General features: G+C 37.5%; 2 protein-coding genes across 5 annotated transcripts in view; one reads left to right on the forward strand and one right to left on the reverse strand.

Annotated features, from left to right (window-relative positions):
* Window positions 1-6,294: 6,294 nt before the first annotated feature.
* Window positions 6,295-16,463, reverse strand: LOC134649991 (ADP-ribosylation factor-like protein 8). The gene is made up of 5 exons (XM_063504807.1): window positions 16,217-16,463; window positions 12,890-12,970; window positions 11,594-11,667; window positions 8,698-8,859; window positions 6,295-6,454 (listed from the first exon to the last, which is right to left on the reverse strand). The coding sequence occupies exons 1-5, from the start codon at window positions 16,337-16,339 to the stop codon at window positions 6,331-6,333; spliced, it is 564 nt and encodes a 187-aa protein (XP_063360877.1). The 5' UTR covers window positions 16,340-16,463; the 3' UTR covers window positions 6,295-6,330.
* A 2,045-nt stretch (window positions 16,464-18,508) lies between these two features.
* The window catches only part of LOC134649966 (transcription factor cwo), a 47,699-nt gene continuing 38,774 nt past the window's right edge, over window positions 18,509-27,433 (forward strand). For 2 of the 4 annotated variants that reach the window (XM_063504773.1, XM_063504774.1), the window contains exon 1: window positions 18,509-18,891. In XM_063504773.1, coding sequence (XP_063360843.1) covers window positions 18,839-18,891 — 53 coding nt within the window. In that variant the 5' untranslated portion in view covers window positions 18,509-18,838. The remainder of the gene's footprint in view (window positions 18,892-27,433) is intronic. The other 2 variants (XM_063504776.1, XM_063504775.1) reach the window with 2 other exon arrangements.

Genomic DNA, 27,433 nt, shown 5'->3' on the forward strand with positions numbered 1-27,433 from the left:
AAAAACTACTTGCTAGATCTCGTTCAAACCAATTTTCGGTGGAAGTTTACATGGTAATGTACATCATATATTTTTTTTAGTTTTATCATTCTCTTATTTTAGAAGTTAGGGGGGGGGGGGGGACACACATTTTACCACTTTGGAAGTGTCTCTCGCGCAAACTATTCAGTTTAGAAAAAAATGATATTAGGAACCTCAATATCATTTTTGAAGACCTATCCATAGATACACCACACGTATGGGTTTGATGAAAAAAAAAAATTTTGAGTTTCAGTTCGAAGTATGGGGAACCCCAAAAATTAATTGTTTTTTTCTATTTTTGTGTGAAAATCTTAATGCGGTTCACAGAATACATCTACTTACCAAGTTTCAACAGTATAGTTGTTATAGTTTCGGAGAAAAGTGGCTGTGACATACGGACGGACAGACAGACGGACAGACAGACATGACGAATCTATAAGGGTTCCGTTTTTTGCCATTTGGCTACGGAACCCTAAAAACGCCCACAGGATTGTCCTCGATGCACAATAATAAATAAAAGAAAGCTAGTGATATGTGGCTAACGTATCCATTAGTAACTATACACTGGCCAAATGTACTAATGAGGCAATATTCTCATTTGGAATGAGGCAATTTTGAAAAAAAAATCAAAAAACGTTAGAAAATACTGCCACAGTCATGGATGAAATCTCGACGTTTGATCATTAAAAAAACTTCCTGTAGGGCTAAGATGGCCGGCTCTTTATCATTTGTCAATGGCTGTCACGTTCTAACAAATATGTAAGTGCGAAAGTGACGCATGGCATGACAGGTGATAAAAATCCGACCATGATAGCTGGTCTGAACCAATAAATCTTAGAGTCCGTCTAAGCTATAGTTCTACCATTTAACTGAGGCGGTTAGCGGTTTAATGAGAAGTTATTATGGACAAAGCTATCAAACACCGAAGTTCGCAAATTGCGGGTATCTTTCTCTGTCACTCTGATTACTCCTTAATTAGAATAAAAGAGCAGGATGCCCGCAACTTGCGAACTTCGGAGTTCGCGATAGGCCCTCTGCTACGTACTCGTTGACAGCGGCTCATGAAGATGATTTGTATAAACGTTAAGTAAAAACTTACGGCGTTATTCATAAACGGCTGCTAACTTAACCTGTCGAATCCCACGATATGACGTCACCATAAGCGTTCTGGCTCATATATGAGCCGTGGAAGCTGACAGAGTAATCAGTTGATGATCGTAGTTTGTTCCTATCTGTCGTTATGCCATAGAGAAGGACAAACGATGATCATGATTAACTTAGCAGACGTTTATGAATAAGCCATTAATATACAAACTAGTTTTAATTCTCAGGTACCTTCTATTAGAATATCATCGCGCAACTTCTTTACCGACCGCCTGAGATAAAAGGTAACCTATAACTGTAGTATCTTTACAGATGAGGTGACAAAGTGTGGAAGTTCCACTATAAACTTAATGTTTCACATATGTGACGTTATCTATGAAAAGGGACCTTATTGTCGATGGCGCTTACGCCATTATTAACGATGCTCCGATATAAATACAATGCCGCGCGACGCTGTGCGGCGTAAGCGCCATCGACAATAAGGTCCCTTTTCATAGATAATGTCCCATATTATCACTGCAAAGTTGGTGCAGAGTAAGCTTGGTCCGACTCTAAATCCGCATTACATGTATCACCTTAATAGGGATTTGAAAGCAAAACCTGAGCAATATACATACAAAGCAGACAATAAAACAGATTCCATCTACCTCTAATTCGTCCAACAAAATGTATATTACACAGATGAATTTTAAAACACACGTATTACAAACTTAAAGGAACATACAGACAACAATGACTACAAATTTAATTACAATTTGTTGTGTCACGATAAACGGGCACGCCTGTCAAGTTGCCTTCCAACATGCGCCTATTTCACCAATTTGACAATTGGCACCTGACAATGACAATTTTATGAACATTTCTAAGTCGGTAAGTAACGACGGTACATAGCGTCAATATTTAGAAGAAGAAAGAAGAAATACATTTATTTAGCATCAGGTACAAGTAACACACAATACAAGTAACACAAACAACTTAGATGCTAAACAGGATCCCCACTCAGCATAATGCCACGGCCACTGACAATCCAACCTCTAGACTGAGCTTAGGCCAATTCTTTCATGAAACCGATGCTGCCAAAAATACGGGGGTGCGGGGGGACGAGGTGAGCGAATCCCGTGCCGTGATTGGTCCGTTCAAAGACACGGACCAACACGGCACGGGATTGACTCGAAGATGGAGTAACGCTACCGTATGTGTGGCAGAGGGGGTAGCGCGACTATGCTATGTCTAGAGGTTGGATTGTCTGTGGCCACGGCAAGCCATGACGCTGATTTTCAGTGGGTACCTGACTTAAATTTACTTGTTGTAACATGAAATGTACGGTGGATTGTCGTGCGTGCGTGGTGAAACAGGGGCCCGGTTGGACAGCTAAATCGGTAGTCAAATTGTCATGTATGTATCTCCTTATATCAAAGTCAGCTGTGTTATTATTACGTCGCCTATATAATTGACTACAATCTTGACGAATCTTCCTTAAGCTTTGGATTCCTCCAAAAACTTCCCTTTCATCTTTTGTGACCTTATAATGTACATAATTTTAGTAGAAAATGACATTAAATCCTTGATCCAGTTGCGTATTGACACAAAGCATTAACCATTAGTAGGTACTTATTAACTTTGACATTTAAAAATAAACCTAGATATGTGTTTGTATAATATTAATAACCTTGGTAACCGAAAATGACATTTAATACAGAATTTAATTTCTCGAACATTATTTTAAGTGTTAAGTTAAATTAGATATGCATGCATTATAATTGGTATAAGTACTAACATTATGCGCCCTACCCGGGTGTCATGTACTGACTACATTCTACTAACATCTTCTGTAATGCACATGACTTTTAATGTTAAATAAATGAAATGAAATGAAATGAAAACGGTGCCATCATATTACGGCCGCTATATAGCGTTGACTGACGTCACTAGAACGTTGTCTATGTAAACAAGATGGCGCGGTTTCCTAGACGGCGTTACGTTACGTTGATTGTCAACGTAACGTAAGATGACAGCCGTCATGACGGTGTCGATAGTTTCGTGAACGTTTTATTAGATAGCGGTGACGCCATTTTGAATAAATGACACGAGATTTGAATAAGTGATTCCGTACTACGATTATTTTCCTCTTCTGATGATATTTCATCCTCCAAGTAAATTATAGATGATCAAGCAAATCTTGTCAGTAGGAAAAGGCGCGAAATTCAAATTTTCTATGGGACGTTATCCCATCGCGCCTACATTTTTCAAATTTGCCGCTTTGATCTTGGTGGATGACGGTGTGTTATGACGCCGTGGTAATTTCCACATGTCGCCACCGTAAAGACGGCCGTCTTTTGCTGCCGCTATATGACGGCCGTCATATGACGGCACCGTTTTCGGAGGAATCCAAAGCTTTACAGGAATATCGAAATAATCGCAACCAATTCCAAAAAAGTGGGAAATACCTATGTTATATTTTGTTTTTATCTTCTTGTATAATTGTGACACCATCGACTTCGATGTGTATTGTGTAAACTTTTACACGCAATGGACAATACGCAATGGAAGCCAAGTTAATCTTAAAAGTGCGACAATAAGCCTCTGAATATTTCAGTATATGCGCTTTACGCGGTTATAATTATCACACTGATGCGTAAGCGTATACCGCTCCGGTGTGTAAGCGAGACAGCGCCATGCATGAATAGCGATGTCCCGCTCGCACACCGAAGTGGCAAGCGGATCCGCATACAATTTGAAGATGGCTAGTCAGTAGGATGTGCAGATTTAACACTAAAATAACTCTCTCGTGCTATGATTCAAGATTGTTTAAGCACTAGTTTGCATTTCCTAGGTTTTGTAACCAGAAGACATCTTGGTACTAGATTACTATAGGCACAACCAAGCGTTATTCAAATTTCCAAATCTTGTGTATTTTATTTACTTGTACTTTATACATTTATGTGTCAAATAGGGCCCATTTCTCGAACGGTATTAGTCTAATATTATTAGTGTGTTGTCATGGCAACCCATACGATTGACAGTTCGTGTACTAATAATATTCGTCTAATACCTTTCGAGAAATGGGTCCAAGGTGAGGTGTCAGATATTATATTTTTAAATCGAAATATTATAGCAGGGGCCCAATTCTCGAACGGTATTAGCATTAGCCTAATATTATTAGTATGTTGCCATGGTAACCCATAGTACTTGATAGTTCGTGGACTTATTATCAGTCTAATACCGTTCGGTTCGAGAAATGGGCCCCAGATGTATAAGACTGGACTAAGCAGGATAGATGAAAAAAAAAAAATTATTTCTAAAAACGGTAATACACCAACAACTTCTGAAAAAATGATGCATTTATAGATTAGCTAGGTATTTTTAAGGTATTATTCAAAACTCGAGCGTGCTGGTTTCTTTTAAACATTAAATATATTTCTATTAATTATATATTTGATGTTTAAAATTATTAGCAGTTAAATATGTTTAAATCGAGTGCGAACCTATAGACCGCTTACGCACCGCGCTCGATCTTTATGCAAGAAAATGTGGCTTTCCAGCAGAAAAGGGTCCTTATGTTTCATGTGCAATAAGGACCATTCTATCAGAATTTTTGTTAGAATTTCAGACGAAATCTCCTTATTGCACTTGAAGCATTTAGGACCCTTCTGTGCTGGAAAGCCACAATTAATTATTAATTCTAATAGAACACTGTGTTAGCATAGTTTATAATAATGTCAGCGCTCATCCCCAAAATGTCTTATTACAAAACACATTAGTAAAATCAAAAAAATATTGATTGTTTAAGTAGTGTAAGAAAAAATGTGCCTCTGATTTAACAGCTTATGCAACAACAAAAATTGACGTCCAACAATTTAATTACTACAAAACATGTCCACATAATATATACAGAACCATCTAATTCACAATTCTAAAACCGAAGCACTAAATTATCTTAAACTTTACACATATATTCAGTTGCGTAGCGTGAACCAATACCTAGCCGTGGGCGAAAACCACATCTGCGAGGTCCTTTTCAATGAAAAGGTTGGCTTTGCGAGGCCCCCCTAAGTGTAAAGCTACTGTTACACATGCTGATTTCTAGCACGAAAGCATGCCACTATTGAGCAATTGCTTCTTAGTAGCATGTGTGTCGAAACATTGCTAATAATGAGCATGCTCGTTTTGAGTTTGCTCAAAAATCAACGGTCGTGCGATTTTTGGGCATGCTACCTGCAGCGCCTTAAGGCCTGAGTGGACGCTCGAGTTGGGCGTGCAGCGGGGCGGGGCGTGCGGCGTGCATGTTATGCCGGAACCACACTTCGCTATGCGTTATTTGTTATGCGCGTTATTCGGCCGCATACAACGAAGTGTGGAGGGTTCATTCGTCTATATTTGCTATATTTGCCCGCATAACGCATAAGCGCGAATAGCAAATACGCCTATCCGTCCACCTGTCGGTTTTTTGACACACTTCAAAGGACACGAATAAGCCGAATATGCGTCTCGACTGCCCACACTTCGTTCACTCATTCACTCGCTTACGCTTTTCAAAGTCAAAACGCACCACATATGTTTGGCACACCGGCACCAAGTTTGGCACACCGGCACGAAGTGTGGATGCCGTGTTTGTTGTTCGCTCACATAACAAATATTTGAGCGAATACAGCGTAGTCGCATAACAAATAACGCATAGCGAAGTGTGGTTCCGGCATTAAACAAATGCAAGCGTATAGGAGCGGCCTTAGTGCACGCTGCTCAAATTACAAGTGAGCCCGATACCCCGCCGAACGCTCCGCTTCGAGCGTCCACTCAGGCCTTAGTGTAAGTGCGAGGCCGCGGGCGAAGGCCCCATTCGACCGCTAGCTACGTCACTGTATATAATTGTATTGAACCAGTGAATACATATCTGCTTCTACTAATATGTTTTTCGACACAGCCGTCTGACATTAACTTACAAGCTTTAAGAAACGGACCCCGTTTCTCAAAAGCTTGTAACTTGTAATACAAGTGGAAGTCCCTTTCTAACAAAGGCTGTCAAAAAGTGAAAAGGGCCCCTGGGATACAAGCGGATGTCACTTTTTGACAGCTTTTGTTAGAAAGGGACTTCAGTTACAAGCTTTTGAGAAACGGGCCCCAGGTCTCAAATTCAGATCGAGCGTTGCGCTAGGAGTACGGGTGTAGGTCTGGTAGCGGTACCTAGGACTAGGTCTAGGGCGGGGCCTAGCGCGCGGCGCCGGACTTGCTGTGCTGGATGAGCCACTGCAGGGTTATGTCAATGTTGTCCTTCTCCTTGCACGAGATCGAGTAGCAGCAGATCTCGCGGTCCTGGATTGCTGACAAGTTCCTGAAAGTCATATTTTAAAGATAAGATAAATATAAAAGGTAGTTTATTCAAGTAGGCATATTACAATGCGCTTATGAACGTCAAATAAAGCTACACCGGCTCGGGTGTAGGGACACCACTGACCCGAGAAGATTTAATAGTATTTTATGCAACCGTTGTTTAAGAGGGGTCAAAAAAGGCGAGTGGCGTGAGTAACAATTTGAGGCGAAGCCGAAAATTGTTAATAAAGACGCCACGAGTATTTTTTGACTCAGTTAAACAACGTTGCATACAATACTTTTTCTACGACCAAACACTTACTTTGAAAAAAAAATTGTAAATGTAACAAATATTTTTCATTCAACAAAAATAATACTTTAAACAAGTGGAATCATATAGGACATATATGTAGGTAAACAAACCAAACCCGGCCACCGCGCCCCGCGCCCCACGGCCGGTTGGTCAGCGACACTTTCTTGTAACTCATGAGGCCCTGGTACTTGCACTTAGTTAAATTACAATTTTGGATAGTTTTTTTTCTCGATTTTGGCCAACCGCGCCCCGCGCCTCACGGCCGGTTGGTCAGCGACACCTTCTTGTAACTCATGAGGCCCTGGTACTTGCTCTTAGTTAAATTACAATTTTGGATAGTTTTTTTTCTCGATTTTGGCCACAGTAGCCTATGGAGACTAACAAGCAACGCTAAGCGGTGTTCGTAGTCTATGGATCTTGCTATATTACGGGTGTCACATGCGCGTTTCTGACTTCTGAAGCAATTTTATTGTTTCTACTATGAAGAAGAACCTAATGAATATTTTGTAAATTGGCAGCAATGCACTTAGTACTCATCATCAGAGATGACAATTAAAATTAGGTTGGCAACAATGTATTTCGTACAATATTTTTTAAGTGGTGATTACACGAAGTATCGTAAAAGTACCAAAAAGATACTGCGTGTATGCACAAATACTTTTTTGGGGAATAGACTAAAGACTTGTCTTGACAACTATAACATAGGGGTTTAAAGGTGTGTGCACGACCTTTTAAATGACAAATAAAGGTACGGGAGTAGAAAAAATAAATTAAATCCCCCCCCCAATTGGAGGAGGGTAACCCAATATGGGACCGGTAACAAAAGTTAAAGTTATGAGACAGTCTTAGGGCCACTTGCACCATTCACTAACCCGGGGTTAACCGGTTAAACCTGAAGTTACCATGGTTACCAGTACAATTTGACACTGGGTTAACGGTTGAACCGGTTAACCCCGGATTAGTGGGTTGGTGTGAGTGGCTGTTAGTGATGTGAGTACTAGACGATGATATAAGTACATTAAACAGGATGAAATTTTATTCACCAGCCATACTCTACGTAGTGAATTTATAGAAATTATAGGTCATACTGAACAACTTTTATTAAAGGACCAATGCCGAAACCGCGAAAAAATTTGGCTGTACCATTGAAATCAGCAGCATCACTTCAGCCGGAATGTATGAAAAAACTATTTTTCCGCGATTTGTGAATAAAATTTTATGTATAAAGAAAGTGTATCGAGTTCAGTACATTTAACACGAAGGCCAGGCCTTCTCAAGCGGACTGCGTAGTCCAGGGACGCCTCTACAGCAAGACCAGCGAGAGACAAAGGCTGTGTTGTCCCGTCTCGTCGGTACACTGGTCGCGTCCACACTTACATTCGCTCGATGAGTCCGTGCTCGTCCAGCGCGTGCGGCAGGTCGCGCTTGTTGCCCAGCACCAGCACGGGGATGCCGGTCAGCTGCTTCTCAAGCGGACTGCATAGTCCAGGGACGCCTCTACAGCAAGACAGTGAGAGACAGGATGTGTTGTCCCGTCTCGTCGGTACACTGGTCGCGTCCACACTTACATTCGCTCGATGAGTCCGTGCTCGTCCAGCGCGTGCGGCAGGTCGCGCTTGTTGCCCAGCACCAGCACGGGGATGCCGGTCAGCTGCTTCTCAAGCGGACTGCATAGTCCAGGGACGCCTCTACAGCAAGACAGTGAGAGACAGGATGTGTTGTCCCGTCTCGTCGGTACACTGGTCGCGTCCACACTTACATTCGCTCGATGAGTCCGTGCTCGTCCAGCGCGTGCGGCAGGTCGCGCTTGTTGCCCAGCACCAGCACGGGGATGCCGATCAGCTGCTTCTCAAGCGGACTGCATAGTCCAGGGACGCCTCTACAGCAAGACAGTGAGAGACAAGGGCTGTGTTGTCCCGTCTCGTCGGTACACTGGTCGCGTCCACACTTACATTCGCTCGATGAGTCCGTGCTCGTCCAGCGCGTGCGGCAGGTCGCGCTTGTTGCCCAGCACCAGCACGGGGATGCCGGTCAGCTGCTGCTTCTCCAGCAGACTGTGGAGCTCGTTGCGAGACGCCTCGATCTTATCGCTGTCGGCCGCATCAACCATGTAACTGCAATGTACATAGTCAAATACAAATCATTTATTTAACAAACATTTTTTTTCAAATTGGCACAACATATTAACCCAAAGCATTAGTTATTAGAGGCATTTTTAAGAAATAATCTCAGTATTATGTATGAAATGTTACTGTTTCTTATATGTATGTAATTGATTACGAGTAACAAAACCTCTTTTTTTTTGTATTTCAGTTTTAAAACAATTGTTATGGTTGTTATAAGATATTAGATAAAATAAGGTACCTACATTTATTGATAAAATTGTACAAATTTTAATACTGTGATAGGTACTCTTATATTTTAGTTTTATTATTATTTTTCTGTTAGTTTATTGTTGTATGCACAAATAGCTCTGTTTTACTCTGTAGAAAACAATTTGAATTAACATGATGTTAAAATATTTTCATTAAGGAAACTGTAAGTCTAGTTTTAAGAAAATTTCCAGTGTTATATATAACTATAAAAGACTGTTTGTTTCTTGAATAAAAAAAAAAAAAAAAAAAAAAAAAAACATTGAACTTTTTTTTTGTTAGCGTTATTGTGCCCCACTGCTGGGCAAAGGCCTCTCCCCTGGTTCTCCATGACTCCCGATTCAGCGCTTCTTCCGGCCAGTTGTTACGGAAGGCGTCAAAGTCCCGCCGATCTGCCTGGGCCTGCCCCGCCCACGCTACTTCGTCGGCATCCACTTGGTGGCTATGTTATATTGAACTTAACATACTTAAATTAGATTTTACAACTAAGCTAATGTCTATCGGCCCCAAACTAGGCGCAGCCTGTATCTCGGGAACCGGGAAAAAGGATATTACTAAAGGATTTAAATTAAACTGAATATGATGGTTTTTTTAATCATTTTTTTAAGTACAAAATGTGCATGCAATCATGAGCTAAACTTTGTATTTTTAACCGACTTCCAAATCTAAAAGAAGGAGGTTATCAATTCGGTTGTATGTTTTTTATTTTTTTTTATGTTTGTTACTCCATATCTCCGTCATTACTGGACCGATTTTGAAATGTTTTTTTTGATTGTATGTATATGCATACAGATTGGTCCCGTTTTTGTCAAAACCCAGTTCTGATGATGGGATCCATGAGGAATCGAGGGAACTCCTCAAATCTTAAAGGCATACATATAGTGATTTTTGTGTTTTTATCAACAAATCAAGCATATACATTTAAAAAAGTGACATTTGATGAAGTGGAACTGCTGATGATGATCAGAACGGAACTCTTCAACGACGCATAGTACACGTTTGACGATTTGTCCTCTTCGTTATTTTTGTTAAGCAAGTTAAGTTTTTAAGCCACATTTTTGTCAAGCTCGAGTTCTGATGATGGGATCCATGAGGAATCGAGGGAACTCCTCAAATCTTAAAGGCATGCATATAGAGATTTTTGTATTTTCATCAAAAAATTAAGCATTTTCATTAAAAAACTGTCGCATTTGATGCAGTGGAACTGCTGATGATGATCAGAACAGAACTCTTCAACGACGCATAGTACACGTTTGACGATTTGTCCTCTTCGTTATGTTTGTTAAGCAAGTTAAGTTTTTAAGCCACATTTTTGTCAAGCTCGAGTTCTGATGATGGGATCCATGAGGAATCGAGGGAACTCCTCAACTCTTAAAGGCATGCATATAGAGATTTTTGTGTTTTCATCAAAAAATTAAGCATTTTCATTAAAAACTGTCGCATTTGATGCAGTGGAACTGCTGATGATGATCATAACGGAACTCTTCAACGACGCATAGCTCGCATTTGGCGATTTGTCCTTTTCGTTATGTTTGTTAAGCAAGTTAGGTTTTTAGGCACATTTATGTCAATCTCAAGTCCTGAACATGGGATCCATGAGGAATCGAGGGAACTCCTCAAATCTTAAAGGCATACGTATAGAATTTTATATATTTTCATCAGAAAATCAAGCATTTACATTACAAACTGTGGCATTTGATGAAGCGGAACTGCTGATGATGATCAGAACAGAACTCTTCAACGACGCATAGTGCACGTTTTGTGATTCTGAATTTCGATTTTGACTTGGACTGGGCCCCGGACTCCGGACTCGGACCCGTACTCGGACTCGGACCCGTACTCGGACTCGGACCCGTACTCGGACTCGGACCCGTACTCGGACCTTGATCCGGAAAACCACTATGATACCTAAACTAAACAAACCACTATGATTACCATAAAATGTATACATATTACCAAATAAAGTTAGCGCCGTTAAGTGGGTCCAGGCTAGTAGTTACAGAAGTCGGTTTTTTTCTATTAAAGATTATGGATATAAAAATTAGAGGAGGAATAAAATAAATCATATTCCTAAAGAGAAGGCATAGGCCAACAGAAAATACTCGTAATTATTCCTTATACGACACGAGGTGGCGGCCATGGGATGATACCGGCCCGCTATATTTTCTCGATATTTGGTTACATAAAATAAATATACAATTTCGACAAAAAAACTTGCATTTCCGCAATCTCCACACTGTTGTGATAGCATATAATAACATGGGTCATTGTTGTCTTTCGAATAAATATGTTATTTTACAACTGGGGCCCGTTTCTCAAAAGCTCGTAGCTTGTAATACAAGTGGAAGTCCCTTTCTAACAAAAGCTGTCAAAAAGTGACATTCGCTTGTATTACAAGTTACAAGCTTTTGAGAAACGGGCCCCAGATATTATTTAATCAAGAGAACAAGTACATACAGAGTAAAATAACACTCACACTATAGCATTGACGCCGCGGCAGTACCTCTCCCACATAGAGCGGAACCTGGGCTGACCTCCAATGTCCCATACCTGCACATACAAATACACACACTCATACATATTCATAGAAAAGTTATAGCTTAGCGACAATGGTTGACAGACAACGACCATGCAATCCATGTTCGTGATCGGTTTTGTTTAACCTTTCGTAGGGTCGCCGGTCGACTACAAAGAGATGTATCCACTTTTTAGGGTTCCGTAGCCAAATGGCAAAAAACGGAACCCTTATAGATTCATCATGTCTGTCTGTCTGTCCGTCCGTATGTCACAGCCACTTTTCTCCGAAACTATAAGAACTATACTGTTGAAACTTGGTAAGTAGATGTATTCTGTGAACCGCATTAAGATTTTCACACAAGAATAGAAAAAAAACAATAAATTTTTGGAGTTCCCCATACTTCGAACTGAAACTCAAATTTTTTTTTTCATCAAACCCATACGTGTGGGGTATCTATGGATAGGTCTTCAAAAATGATATTGAGGTTTCTAATATCATTTTTTTCTAAACTGAATAGTTTGCGCGAGAGACACTTCCAAAGTGGTAAAATGTGTGTCCCCCCCCCCCCCTAACTTCTAAAATAAGAGAATGATAAAACTAAAAAAAAAATATGATGTACATTACCATGTAAACTTCCACCGAAAATTGGTTTGAACGAGATCTAGCAAGTAGTTTTTTTTTAATACGTCATAAATCGCCTAAATACGGAACCCTTCATGGGCGAGTCCGACTCGCACTTGGCCGCTTTTTTTTATTCACTTTATTACAATGCAATAAGGTGAAAAAGTGGATACATCTCTTTGTAGTCGACTACAGTCACCACACGGGATTGTTACGCCATTTAGGGTCCTAGCTAAATTGGTTGTTCCATACTTACGCTATGCAATGTCCAATTTAGCTAGAACCCTAAATGGCGTAACAATCACGGAAAGTGACTGTATGTGTGGTGGTGATAAATCGTGGGTCGGTCATGCCGTATAAGTACAGCAGAAAAATAATTCTCGACAACGTAAAAAGTTGACTAGTAATTCAGCCAGAATCATTTCTTCTAATATCACTACATAGTATAAATAAAACAAAGTCGCTTCCCGCTGTCTGTCCCTATGTATGCTTAGATATTTAAAACTACGCAACGGATTTTGATGCGGTTTTTTTTAATAGATAGAGTGATTCAAGAGGAAGCTTTATGTATATTTGTTAACCCGTGCGAAACCGGGGCGGGTCGCTAGTTCGAAATAAATTGGAAGTGTTTACCTTGATAGTGACGTTGCCTTTAGTGATTTTGCGCATATTGAAGCCGACTGTAGGGATCATGTCTTCACTGAACTGGCCAGACTGAAACGGACAATGCTCATTTAGTTAAACAATCATTTATTTGCACATAAAAAGGGTTTTATATAGGTGTTATAATTATAAAAGTTACAGGTCCTAGCCACCACACCAGGTGATATGGTAGATCTATAATATTCGCTGACGCTGTCTACGGATAAATCTCGGTAGCTCAGTTGGTAGAGCACCGGGCTGGTGTCCCGGAATTAAAAGTTCGAGTCTCACCCGAGACAGTCGAGTTTTCCACTTTTCCTTCGTTTCTAGCCATTTCTAGCATTGTTACAAAACTGCGGCGGTAGCACGATCGCATTTTTACACGACTGCCCAAACAAAAAGAGTGTATTGTTATCACTTGTCACCATGCCTGTCACAATCTAATAATTATGTACTTAAGTGACGGGCGTAGTGACAGGCGATAAAAATGGAGCCATGCTGCGCCCGCTGGTCGTAAATGTGCGTATACATATTTACGAATGCGGAATGTCTTTAACCCATTGACCGCCAAACACAGCCACAAACGCGCACGGTTACAGTTATTAACCTCCGTGATTTCCAATTAAAGTTTACGATTGCGCATTATTTAATAGGCGCGTCGTTCAAAGGGTTAGGAATGGAATGTACAGGTTTTAAAGGGTCAGCTACGCGTATGTGACACAGAATTTACAAGCGTCCAGTAACACACAGTAACAGTAATCATTTACTTTATAGATTTATGGCGTTACTCATAAACGTCTGCTAAGTTAATAAATTGATGACCGTTGTTTGTCCCGTTATGCCATAGAATAGAGGGACAAACGACGATCATCAGCTGATCAACTTAGCAGTCGTTTATGAATAACCCCCTTAGAAGTTTCAGTTGAATGCAATTCTTACTTGCTCACTAATCTACAAGTCAATACTATTACTGATAAGCGTGCCAATGAACTTGGGCCGAGTGACAGATAGACACAACCTGAACATTGGCATTATTGAGACAGTCAAGGTTGAAATTTAATGTTAATCGGATTTTAATCTTTGCCATTGCGATTAGAATCTTACAGAGAGGGGCGTAAGGCCTGTTTTCACTTTACAAGCTAGTCCGTGATTTATGTTTGAAAACCTCGTATCTCAGTACCTACTGCGCGTCAGTTTATTTGTCAAATACCTAACTACAATATGTTTTTAGTGATTTGGTTCTAAATTATTTAGGATATTTAATACGCGCACATTCAACGATAACGCAGTTTCTACATTAATTTAGATTTCAGGCTATTTTTGATGTAGGTATTGTATTGAAATACTAGAATACATACAGTCCAGCTAACTCTAACGACAGAGTGTGGCGGCGCCACCATAAACGTCAAATTCCTGTAATAATATTAGAGTTTAGACCAAGATAACTGTGCAACGATTTTGACAGCAGACTGTTCAAGTGTTATTTATACGTCATAATTTCATAGAAGTTTGCACACGTACAACACTCGCACAGTCTGGGCTATCAAAATATCTGCAGACTTATCTTGGTCTAACACTACATTCATAGTGGCGCTGCCGCTAGAGGTGTAATGTGATGGACTCTAAGTAATAACTAAATAAATATTTGAGGACAATATTACACAGATCCATTAGCCTCAAACTAAGCAATGCTTGTACTACGGGTAATTTATATATGGAGTAACTGTCAATATCAAATATGTTTTTAGTTTTTTTGGTACTTTAACACATTTTTATAATAATAAATGTAACAAAAATACGGTAAAAAATCTTCAATTATTTTTTAAATCAAGTCTCTCTAAAAGCAACTTGGAGGAACCGTCCTAGGGATGTGACAGGTACAGGTATGTTTATTATTGTACAGTCGACGTCAAAGAGAAATTTACAGCCAAAGTAACAAAAAAATGTTTACACGACCTAAATGCTATGACAATAAAGTCGTGTAAATAATTTTTTGTAACGTTAGTCGTAAAGATCTCTTTGACGTCGACTGTACCAGTGGCAGATTGCATCATGAAACAAACCCAGTTGTTGCAGTACATTGAAAATAACGGTTGTTGAAAATTTTAAATAAAAATATGTAGTCGCCATCAGCTATATTGGAGCGGCCAAGGTGCTCAAAAATATCTGAACACGCACTCTAGCGCATTGACAAGAGAGGCATGTTCAGATATTTAGGAGCGCCTTGGTCGCTCCAATGTATCTGATGGCGACTGTACCCTAAATTCACCTTTACCTACACATAACTCCGCCTTAACTAGCATTAAATCATAATTCAAGTATAAATTGTATCATGGAATTCATGGGCGTGTTCCACATGAAATCAACTCTATTCCCTACACTTTAGATTCGAATTTCAGTGGCAATTATTGGACCTTTCATTTGTATTTTTGGGCCGCAGGAGGGTAGAATATTGTCAGGTGACAAGCAAAACTCAATAAGTACCACCACAAGTTCATAGCCATAGTGAACCATATTAGTATGAAAAGAAGGTTGATTTTTGTTTAAATATTTATGGTAATTAGTGACTTTTGCTTGTCACCTGACGATATGGTGAAGAATAGTGGTGCTTTTTAAAACAGCATTTTCAAGTTAAATTGTACCAACATGTGGTGACCTTTGTGAATAGCTCTAACAGATGACTCATTAACCTGTAGCGGAAAGAATAACTTAAATCCAATTTAAATCAAGATTTAGATCAAGTTGACAGTAGAAAAGGTATGAGAAACATATTTGATAGTAGCGAAAGTAGTGAAAATAGATTACCTTAAAAGTCAAATAAGAAATAATTTCATGTAAGATTATACCTATTCACAATTGTTATATTTATCAGATATTGACATAGAAATTGTAAGACAATGTCAGTCTTGTGACTGACTTATCATTGTTACCACAAAATAATATCAATATTTAAATTATCCCTTCACTTGTTATCTGCAAATCATGGGGCTCCAAACACTACATTAATGAATAAATCAGAGAATCTCGTTTTCCAATTAATTTCTAAGTATTTTCGAGAAGTTTTGTAGACACGTTAAATTCTTTACCTAATATAGGAGATTTTACTAACAAAGCACATTATATAAAACCAATACGCAAGCCGAAATAACAGTCATTATTCACGAACTAGACAACACACCAATATTACAATATTCGAGTCTGAAATGCGATCCCTCCCAAAACTAACGGTATCAGCGTTCAACAGGCGTTCTGTTTATCGTATAATCGCCAACAATGACTATGTTTAACACTTATTTATTGTTTTCCAATGATACTAACTGCAATGACGTTCACAAATGTTGTTTTCCCCGAGTACTGCAAGCCGACCAGTGTGAGCTCCATCTCCTCTTTCCAGAACAGGCTTTTGAACCAATCAAGGATACGATTAATCAAGGCTAACATTTTGAATTATAATAATCACAATAATTTAGCCTTAAAACGTAAAAATTATAACGCCTCTCGCGAAAAACTGCTGTCGACAATCGACATCGACTGTCATCAGTAGCGTTTAGTTCGCTATTCGGAAAACAATTAGTAACGACGTGTCACTAAACATAATTATTTTGTCACGTAATAATTACATTAATAAACGATATATTTAATTTTTATTACTACTATTGATGGAATAAAAATGAGAAATACACCGATCTAGCCTAATAATATACAAATGTATGTCTAGCTTGAAATACACATAAAAATACATTATTTTTGCTTTATGTAAAACGAAACGTTGCAGTATTGCAATGTTGCCATGATATAAATTTAAATTTCCCTATCAAATTTCAAATTCTGCAATGTAAGAAGAACAGAATAATAATTTAGGCAATAAAAAAATATAATAAATATAAATAATATATAAAAATACCAGATATAGGTATAAATATTTATTAAAATATGTAGTGCGCAAAGAAAAGAGTCGTGAAATGTATGGGATCTAATATACTGGGTTAACCAAATCTTGTCAGTAAATAGGAACAAAAAAAACTATACTCACCCTTTTCTGTTGGGTGCTAGTACTAGTGTAAGACAAAGATAGTATGATTCTCTCTGTCTCATAGATGAAATAGAAGTAGAAACATTATTAAATTTTTTAAACATTTTCACAATCTTCATTTCAAACAAAACATACTACAAAATATCACAAGCTCTTGTTTTCCTTAAGTACCTACATTAAACATGTGATTTATAAGTTCAGAAGTAAAAAAAATATCACTAGTAAAATTTGACTATTCGGTAAAATTCTTTTTTTTTTTTACTTCTGAACTTATAAATCACATGTTCAAAGAGTGTGAAGACAGTAACTTAATTAAAAATAAGAAACTATAAAAAAAATGGTTTGCATTGCATACAACATTAAAAAATGTCAAAGTGGTGTAGCACTAGAAATGCCACGAATATTCGGCAACTATTCGGTATTCGGCCACTCTGCCGAATATTCGGTATTCGGTCGAATGTTGCCTACTATTCGGCCGAATACCGAATATCTCATACACATACCTAAAAAGATAAATTACACAATAAAAATAACCGCAAACCACTAAATTTAATATTTAAAATTATTTTTTGGAAAGATGTTAAATACGAAGACTGTTTTTTTTGAGCATTTGTTGGTTACTACTAGTTTGATTTTTATCATGGGTTCGATTTTATTGACTCTGCCTCTGCCTACATTCACTAGTTCTGAGCAACAAAAAATAAATCTTAGCAAACGTTGTGCATTGTTGGCGAATAGTTACCATAATAAATGAACTCAAAATGTACAAATGTTATGCAGAATATTCGGGGCTTCGGCCGAGAGAGGGGCCGAATATTCGGTATTCGACTAAAACCACTATTCGGGGCATCTCTATGTAGCACCCCTTTGCAGTTGAGATAAAATATAAAATAAACTTGGCGTATTTTATCAACATAATAAGTGTAGAAATTAAAGGGAGTGGTATGTACAAATTGCGGTCACATACACGGTGCCCATTGTGGTAACATTTTCGAAAACGTATTATTCTTTAGAAAAAAAAATACATTTGACATGTGATTCGCAATGGCGTCTAATTAGTTATTTTGGAGTTGATTTGAATTTAATCTATTATTTGTGATTTAATTTAATTTACTTTATTTAGATAGGTAGGTATGTTTAAGTATAATAACATCAGCAGTGGGATACAATTACAAATTGGTTTACAGCTCTGAAGAATCTAATCTGTTACTCGTAGCTGTCTCAAAGTTCTCAAACCAGGTTTTCAGATGCAGGAATGCACTTATTCTTTCTTTTCCAAAAATAGGTACTTAATCACAAGATTTATAAGCAGAAAGTAAATAAAATAATAGCAGTTTGAAGCTTTTTGATTATAATTATTCTAATTAGGAAAGCCCCGTCCTAATTGGGAACTTCTAAGTCACTTATATGACCGACCAACCAACGCATGAACCCAGTACTGACGCCTTATCACCTGCGTGCAGGCCACGTTCACCATTCACACGTTACGTTCTTCTCCAGGCACGTAACGTGGTCCTAACAATGAAGAGCCGGGCCCGGAGGGGGCGGCGGCGTGGGCGACGAGGTTCCAGTCACGTGCAGACAAGCGTGGCTTGCCACAGGCGCCGCACATTCCGTTGCCCGTGCCGTGCCATATTTTGATGCCGCCAGTCATGTGACTAAACCGGCCGGCATTCAGTCAGTCTTGTTCAAACGTTCAGTCGGGGTGCTCGCTAGTGCCACCCGTTCGTTTCGTACATTATACATGCAGATTAACGGAAAAACCTTACTTTACTACGGCGTTTGGTTACCAAAAATGGATTGCGAAGACCTCACTTAAATATATTTGTGAAGTGTGTGTTATCAATTCAGAATTTACGTGATTGTATCCGTGTTGACATTGTGATCTTTTCTGTTACGAAGTAAATATGGAAACAAGGCATTATTGGGAGGAGAACGGGCATGCCGTCAAATACGAAAGGTATAGTAATATCTTATGAGAACGTAATTTCTGTAATTTCCAGGTAACCGGACTTCTGGCAGATTTTTAAAATAGAAGGAAGCCAATTTGAAAAATCCAATTATTTTCTATATTTAAAGAAAGGAATGATCCTGGGATTTTGGAAAAGGATTATTCTGTTTTTTTTTCAGGAACTAATCTTATGGGAGAACATACCTACACACAACACATCAACCGCAAACAACTGCAAAATATTTCCAAATGTTTGCTGTTTTCATACAAGACCATTTGACCTCATCACCAATACCATCCACATCATATATAGGTACTAACACTATTTCAACATAGTTACAACAGTATACATTTGTAATAGTAGTTAACCCCCATAACATAACTCAAAACAGTTCTTGATAAAAATTATTAACGTATTTGATTTTCCTTGGGTGACTTAATGCTTTCACGGACTTCTATATCAGGCTCTCTGTACCTGCTATTCCTTTATTTGGTCTACAGAGGCGAGGCATTGATCCATATTTTTAAGACAATAAAGCGTGAAAGGGAAACCTCCGCTATAATCCGAGCATCATAAACAGCAACAGAGAGTAGTCATAAGCAGGAACTTTTATCATAAGCTCTAAGTCTATAGACTCTAAGGCAAGGTATTCAACTACATTGGAATCCAAATTAATAGTCGTGTCGAAGCTGGAAATTTCCATATAAGTACCACCTGCTCACGTGTACCTGCTATCCATGAATATACAAAATCTTGTTTAGTTCAAACTAGAAACAACGTGTAAATAATGTAAGGTTATTATTTACATGTCACTGAATATTATATAACAAACATCTGTAAGGATCTGAAGGAAGGATCCGATGTTTTAACAGTTTATATAGCTACATAAGAACAATTTAAAGAAAGCACAGACACATGCGATTAAAAAGCAAAACTACATATGTACATACCATAATGGTTATCATTGTTATCAATCAATAAACGACTCCATTCCAACAATTTACAGACAATAATCATACTAATAAGAGAATTTTAACTGAACATACTCTAAAGACAAGTAATATAAAAACAAATGTACAACAAACAAAGGAAGCAAAAGGTTCTAATTATATGTTTAGTTAGAGGAACGGATTACCAAGTAAGTCTTCCATGGCATCACGTTTCCATTTTCCGATAAGCGGATCACGTGAACGTCGTGAACGGATCATAATGATATTAGAGAAAGTGTAATATGATCTCTATCAAAGCAATTGCGATACCCAGAAATTGTATACATAATAATGTGTACTACATAATATTATCTTCGGAGTTTCTTGGAATTTAAATTGGAATAATCGAAAACGCTAATTTGTTTAACAGCAGTTTTTATAGTACAAAAACTAAAAGATATTTTCTATTTAGATTCAGCTGAGTTATAAGAAAATATCTGATGAATTCTTATTAGAAACTCCAAATCCCTGCGGGTATTTTTACTCACATTTTCAATCTAAATACATATTTAATATGTAACAGCATATAAATAATTTATATAAATTATTTATTTAAACTTTATTGCACAATACACAATAATAATGTACTAATGGCGGACTTAATGCCTAATGGCATTATCTACCAGTCAACCATCAAACCAGTCTACCAGTCAACAATAAATTATTCCATCAGGAAGACACGGTTATATTCTATACTATACTATAACTATGAAACTTTTTTAAGTACTCAAATCTTATTAAAAAGTTGGGCAGTCGCGCCAGTCGCAGATAGCTAATGGGATAAAATATAAATACACCAATAAATCTTTAATTTTAGCAGACTACAAACTGTTTTGTAGTCTGCTACAATTAAAGGAGAGGCAAGACATAAATTAAGGAGAATCAAAATGATTAATGGTTTGTGAACAATATAGGTAGCACTGATTTCGGACAAAGTTCACTGCTGCTGGGTTTAAAGTCGCAGGACCAAAATTGTGGCCGACATAAGAAATTCTTCCTCTAAAAAGGTAGTCTATAACTTCATATACCGATATACCGAAGCTAAATATAAAAGTAAACTTTTAAAACTTAGTACATACATATTTAAATGCAGAAATGAAAACCACCACATTAACAAGAAAGATGGCCTTAAATATCCCGTAGTCCGTAGTTAACTTAACGCCCAAACCGCATTTCATAAGAAGGAAGAATGATGCATTGGATTGTAAGCAGAAAGCAACAGATCGCGGTAGTGAAGATATGGAGAAGAGGCTAACATCCCAAAGTGTCACAAAAGGTAGCTACGCAGCTATAGGCACAAATCAAAAACGTAGAGGAATTCTTGTCGTTCAAAACATCTAAACATTCAAACAAAAACTTTCATAATCAAAATGCAACGAATATAGCGACAGCTATTATTAGGATATGATGACTACCCACATCGTGTGCCGTTGTGTGACACTGACACGTGAGACAGAAATAACGCACGAGTCAGAAGCACCGAGCTACGAGCTACATTTTGTTTACAATTCACTTTTATCATTAACGAGCGCATTATCGCTGCGTGACGCGCTAGTGTTTCAAATGGCATTTAAAAACGCCAGCTAATCTTGAATAAGTTCCAAATTTGCACGTGGACTTAGGTAATTAATTAGATTATAATTCGCTCAACACGATTTCTCGCGTAATATGTCACTTTTCACTGGCCCCTGCTTTTTTTCATATATTTTTTCACAGCTAATACGCTTTCCCACTTTAGATGCATTTTAAATAGACGTGGCTTACGTGGCCCCTTGGTAATTACTTTACTGGCTTAGTGTTTTAAATAGGATCTTGACCTCGGACAAAAATAACGGCACTTTGCCCTATTCTATTTTGCGGCATGTGCTTTTAAGCATGTGGTTTGTAAACCCTTAATTTTAAATTCAGCCATTTCCAAGTAAATTAACCTATAGAGTCTGTGCGGAAAGAGAAGAGTCGTGGGATTTGAGGACGCGACAGTGCTATTTTATGGTTTTTGCTATGCTGACAACACTGGTCACGTGATTATAGTATGACACTAAAGGTCATGATTAGGGATTGCAGAACCGGTACTGTTTAAAAGAACCGGGATTTTCGGTACCGGGCAAAAATGGAACCGGGATTTCCCGGTATTTTCGGTACTTTCGGGACTGCCTTCAACAATCAGTTTTCACATCAATTTTCAGTAAAAAAAAGCGGCCAAGTGCGAGTCGGACTCGCCCATGAAGGGTTCCGTATTTAGGCGATTTATGACGTATTAAAAAAAAACTACTTGCTAGATCTCGTTCAAACCAATTTTCGGTGGAAGTTTACATGGTAATGTACATCATATATTTTTTTTAGTTTTATCATTCTCTTATTTTAGAAGTTAGGGGGGGGGGGGGGACACACATTTTACCACTTTGGAAGTGTCTCTCGCGCAAACTATTCAGTTTAGAAAAAAGCGGCCAAGTGCGAATCGGACTCGCCCATGAAGGGTTCCGTATTTAGGCGATTTATGACGTATTAAAAAAAAACTACTTACTAGATCTCGTTCAAACCAATTTTCGGTGGAAGTTTACATGGTAATGTACATCATATATTTTTTTTAGTTTTATCATTCTCTTATTTTAGAAGTTACAGGGGGGGGGGGACACACATTTTACCACTTTGGAAGTGTCTCTCGCGCAAACTATTCAGTTTAGAAAAAAATGATATTAGAAACCTCAATATCATTTTTGAAGACCTATCCATAGATACCCCACACGTATGGGTTTGATGAAAAAAAAATTTTTGAGTTTCAGTTCGAAGTATGGGGAACCCCAAAAATTTATTGTTTTTTTTTCTATTTTTGTGTGAGAATCTTAATGCGGTTCACAGAATACATCTACTTACCAAGTTTCAACAGTATAGTTCTTATGGTTTCGGAGAAAAGTGGCTGTGACATACGGACGGACAGACAGACGGACAGACGGACAGACGGACAGACAGACAGACATGACGAATCTATAAGGGTTCCGTTTTTTGCCATTTGGCTACGGAACCCTAAAAATGATATTAGGAACCTCAATATCATTTTTGAAGACCTATCCATAGATACCCCACACGTATGAGTTTGATGAAAAAAAAAATTTTGAGTTTCAGTTCGAAGTATGGGGAACCCCAAAAATTAATTGTTTTTTTTCTATTTTTGTGTGAAAATCTTAATGCGGTTCACAGAATACATCTACTTACCAAGTTTCAACAGTATAGTTCTTATAGTTTCGGAGAAAAGTGGCTGTGACCAGAGATGTACAAAATGGTTTTAAAAAAGCATTTAAATACAAAATGCAAAATACTTTTCAGATTTACTATTTCAAATGCAAAATACCAAATAGTTTTGCGTTATGTATTTCAAATGCTAAATGCAAAATAGGTATTTTCAAAATACTTTTTCAAAATAAAATACCTTTTGACCAAATCTCAGATATTTTTATTTATTTTAGGTATTTGTCATGAGAAATAGAGACACAATGCAGAGCCGAACAAAAACGTCTAATAACATGGCACCTTATGCATGACATTTTGGTCATATTTATCAGTACGCGTATCAATAAATTCTGTTATTAATAATAATAATACTTCGTCTAATAGCGAAGAGTCTCGACCAACATCTTGAGAGACTCTCGCTAGGTGGTTGGATCAAGGGCCAGATGCAGAAGGCGGTGATCTTGGACACGGCGCGGATAGTCCGCCGTTTCCTCTCTCTGCGGCCCTGACCACCGGCAGCTTGGGCCTTGCCCCGCTGCTGGCGGCACCCTAGGTTAGGTTTTTTTAAAATATTTTTATATTGTTTTTGTAAGTGTTTTTATATTTTAATTTTATATCCATATTGTAATAAAACCTAATTTAAGACGAAAAATGAATAAAGAGTATTCTCACTTAAAATAATGTAAAAAACTAGACTAACGAAAAGAGAGCCATGGCTCCATTTTCTGACTTGTGTGGCCATTTATTTCGGTTGATTCTATGTAGTTCTTATTTTGTTATTATTACACTTTTCTTTTATTAATAACAACTGGACTGGTATTGTTAAAAAGTGAAAAAAAGAAAATAAAACATCGTTTTTTATTTATTACGCTTTTTAACAATACCTGGCGCTGGCGCCAGGCGCTAGCAGGCGCCTCTATCGGTCAAATTCGGCAATACAAGCGTCATTCGTTCATTTCATTTTGTCTGACTGGTAATCTTGGCTAAACTTAATCACAAAGTATTTTGCATTTTGAAATGAATATAAAAATGCAAAATACATCTCGAAAAGTATTTCAAATAAAATACAAAATGTTTTTTACTAAAAGGCATTTAAATGCAAAATACAAAATAGGTATTTTGCATTAAATAGAAGTATTTCAAATAAATCGCATCTCTGGCTGTGACATACGGACGGACAGACAGACGGACAGACAGACGGACAGACAGACGGACAGACAGACAGACAGACAGACATGACGAATCTATAAGGGTTCCGTTTTTTGCCATTTGGCTACGGAACCCTAAAAAGCGTAAAACGACCACGAATCTTTCTTAAAACAATAAAAAAGTAGCACAGTGAAGGTACACACTTTTGTACCATAATATGTGTCTAAGTCATTAATCATTAATATAATTTGTTTTTTTTTCCTAAACTATACATAATATTTTTACTATCTTTGTTGATTGGCAAAAACTGAATTGTGGCTCAGTAATATCATTTTTTTTAAATATATAAGACGTTTTGTGAAAAAGGATAAAAAAAAATGATAATTTTCGCATTCGTTCAAAATGGGCTGTGGACCTTCGAACATATAATAACAGAACTATCAATACGACAAATCAAGAAATTATTAAGCCAGAATTATTAATTCATTTAAAATATCATTATCATATGTGAGTTTCTTATACCGTGTTTGAATTAGAATTAAAAGTAGTATTTTATTAATTACAAAATTGTCTCTATTTTTGCTTCTAGTTAGTATACAAATATGAAATAACTAATTGTTCGTATAAAATTATTTATCGTACAAACATTTATGTCCTTATAGTATCAAATTACGCAATTTTATATTGTCGGCATTTTCAAACCCATTGACTTTTGAATTTATTTATTTTAATGTAGTGGTCAGCCGTAAAAGTATTACCATCTGCCTTTGATTGATAAAATATATTTATTTTCTTTATAAAACAATTAAAACATGCTAGTTCATGCTAAGTAACAGAAAGCAGTCAAATATTGTACCGGAAATTTTGGTCCCGAAAATCCCGGGAGTACCGGGATTTTAATTTTGAAATCCCGGTTCTTTGCGTGGCTCTAAATCCCGGGAATTCCCGGTACTTTCGGTACCGGTATTTCCCGGGAGCAAACCCTAGTCATGATACTTGAATCCCTTTTGTTCCGGTTTTTTGCCACGGCTTACTAAACGGAGACCACCAGGCTCCGGTGTCGACTCGTTAACTCAATCCTCTGATTAGCGCAGGCACTAGTTTTCTTTTTAAAACACACTCTTGTTTTTATGTCTCGGATACTAAAAAGTGACAGTGCGATTGACAAAACTGCTAAAACTAGTTAAGAATCTGCCCAATACAACTGTCATTTTAGTACCAAACAAGATAGAGTCTCATTTATTTACTGCCTAATCTGTGCAGTACAGTTATTTTAATATAAAACCGGGTAGATCGGGTAGAAATTGGGCAATATAACTTTTATTTTACTATCGGGGATATAAAATAGTGCATAAGTAGGTAGGCCTTATTGAGATATGTCCGGTTCTCTCATCTCACGATATTTTACTTCGCCGAAAAGTCACTGCTAAATATGAAATATAATTTCGTAACTAACAGAACCTAGTAAACGAACTTACAAATAAAGAAATATTTTATTAGAAAAAGTTTTTTTCTTTGTAATCGAAGTCTGAATTAAAATATTCAATGTCATATGTGGGACACTCATAGAACTATTTTGATCTGAATTGGTTGTACTGTGCTTGAATCCGGCACGTAGATTACAAATTCTTGCATATCACCTACATAGCGGTCTTTTAACGAGATACCGTAGGTACTTTTACTCAATCCTGAAAAAAAAATACATATAAATATGCATAAAATGGCAAGTATCAAGACTATTCGTAAGTTATTTTAAAGATAATGAATGACCTGCATATGACCCATTATGTACCAGAGAAAAGTTACTTAGGGGGCTTATTAAATAGGTAATTATTTAATATTAAATATAACATCCATATCCGTGAATAGCGGAAACAAATTCCGCGACTTTTTGTAAGTCGATAGTCGGCTTTTAGACATTTTCTTCCCGCTGACAAAACCGAACAATGTTAAATATAATTTTCCTTGTAGTTTTATGTACGGTTTTATCGTGTTTTGAAAATATTTTATACACAAAACTTGCTGTTTTTGTTAATACAAATATACAATAACAGAAGTTTGTTTACTTTTTACAAGACAGGTGTCAAAGGTTTGATTGCCATATAAAATTGAAAATGTTAGTTCCCGTTGCTGCCACGACTCTTCTCTTTCCGCACAGACTCTAGTAGGATTCTGCAATAATCAGTATGCTAGAATCGCTATCCTTCGATAGTATGTGCGTCACGAGCCGAGAGTTCAATGCTATTGATGCAAGTACAGTGCAGTGTGAATAGTGAATGCTCATGAATCATGTGACGCGCAATCCCACCATCCCGCCCTTTAGTGGCCTGAGAAGATAATCTAATGGCCATGGAGAAGATTCATGAGATAGAAAGGCTACTGGTACAATGGAATAACGTATCAATACGCATCTGTATATTCTGTATGGATATTATAATGATAAAATTAAATAAGAAGCGTGATAATGTTTGTTTGTATCTACTATTCGAGCGGAAAACGTGTTTTTTGCTTTATCACGTGGATAATCCCGTCATCATTCGCCAGCTTGATGTAACTAGACATAGCGATTAGAAATATTAGAATATACTTATTCAATACAAAAACTAAAGTAAACTAAATATATAAATTATTTTCTGCACTTCGATTATCCAAACGGCTTCATTTCCATAATCTTGTGCTTTTTTTAACACAAAATATCATTATCCTCCAGAGTCATTTTTGCAGTTTTGAATTTGGAACCTTCTTTTATTCCATTATAAAGTGTGTCAAAGGACTGTCTTATTTCAAACATAGACAGAAACAGTCATACTATCTTTGTCTTACACTAGTACTAGCATCCAAAAAAAAAGGATGACTATAGGTTTTTTGTTCCTATTTACTGACAAATTGGTTTGATCATCTATAGTTCAAAATTCGACTTAGGAGCCCAATCCAACAATTTAAACATTTTGAACAACCTTCGAAGTAGTAATTCTGTTTCTTAGAACACAATAATACAGAACAGTACACCTGCACATGTTGTAAACGATTACAAAACTGTGAAAATGTCAGCGTTAGCCTTCGTGCAGCACGAGGCCCACGAGGCGCGACTCATCACTTTCCTGTTTTACTGTTGTGTAGGTGTCCTGTATCTAAAGTCAGGTTTTTATTAGGCTAAACTGGACTAAATTGGCTGATTTAGATT

Source organism: Cydia amplana, chromosome 8, assembly GCF_948474715.1.
Source record: "Cydia amplana chromosome 8, ilCydAmpl1.1, whole genome shotgun sequence".
In the NCBI taxonomy this organism is placed as follows: Eukaryota; Metazoa; Arthropoda; class Insecta; order Lepidoptera; family Tortricidae; genus Cydia; species Cydia amplana.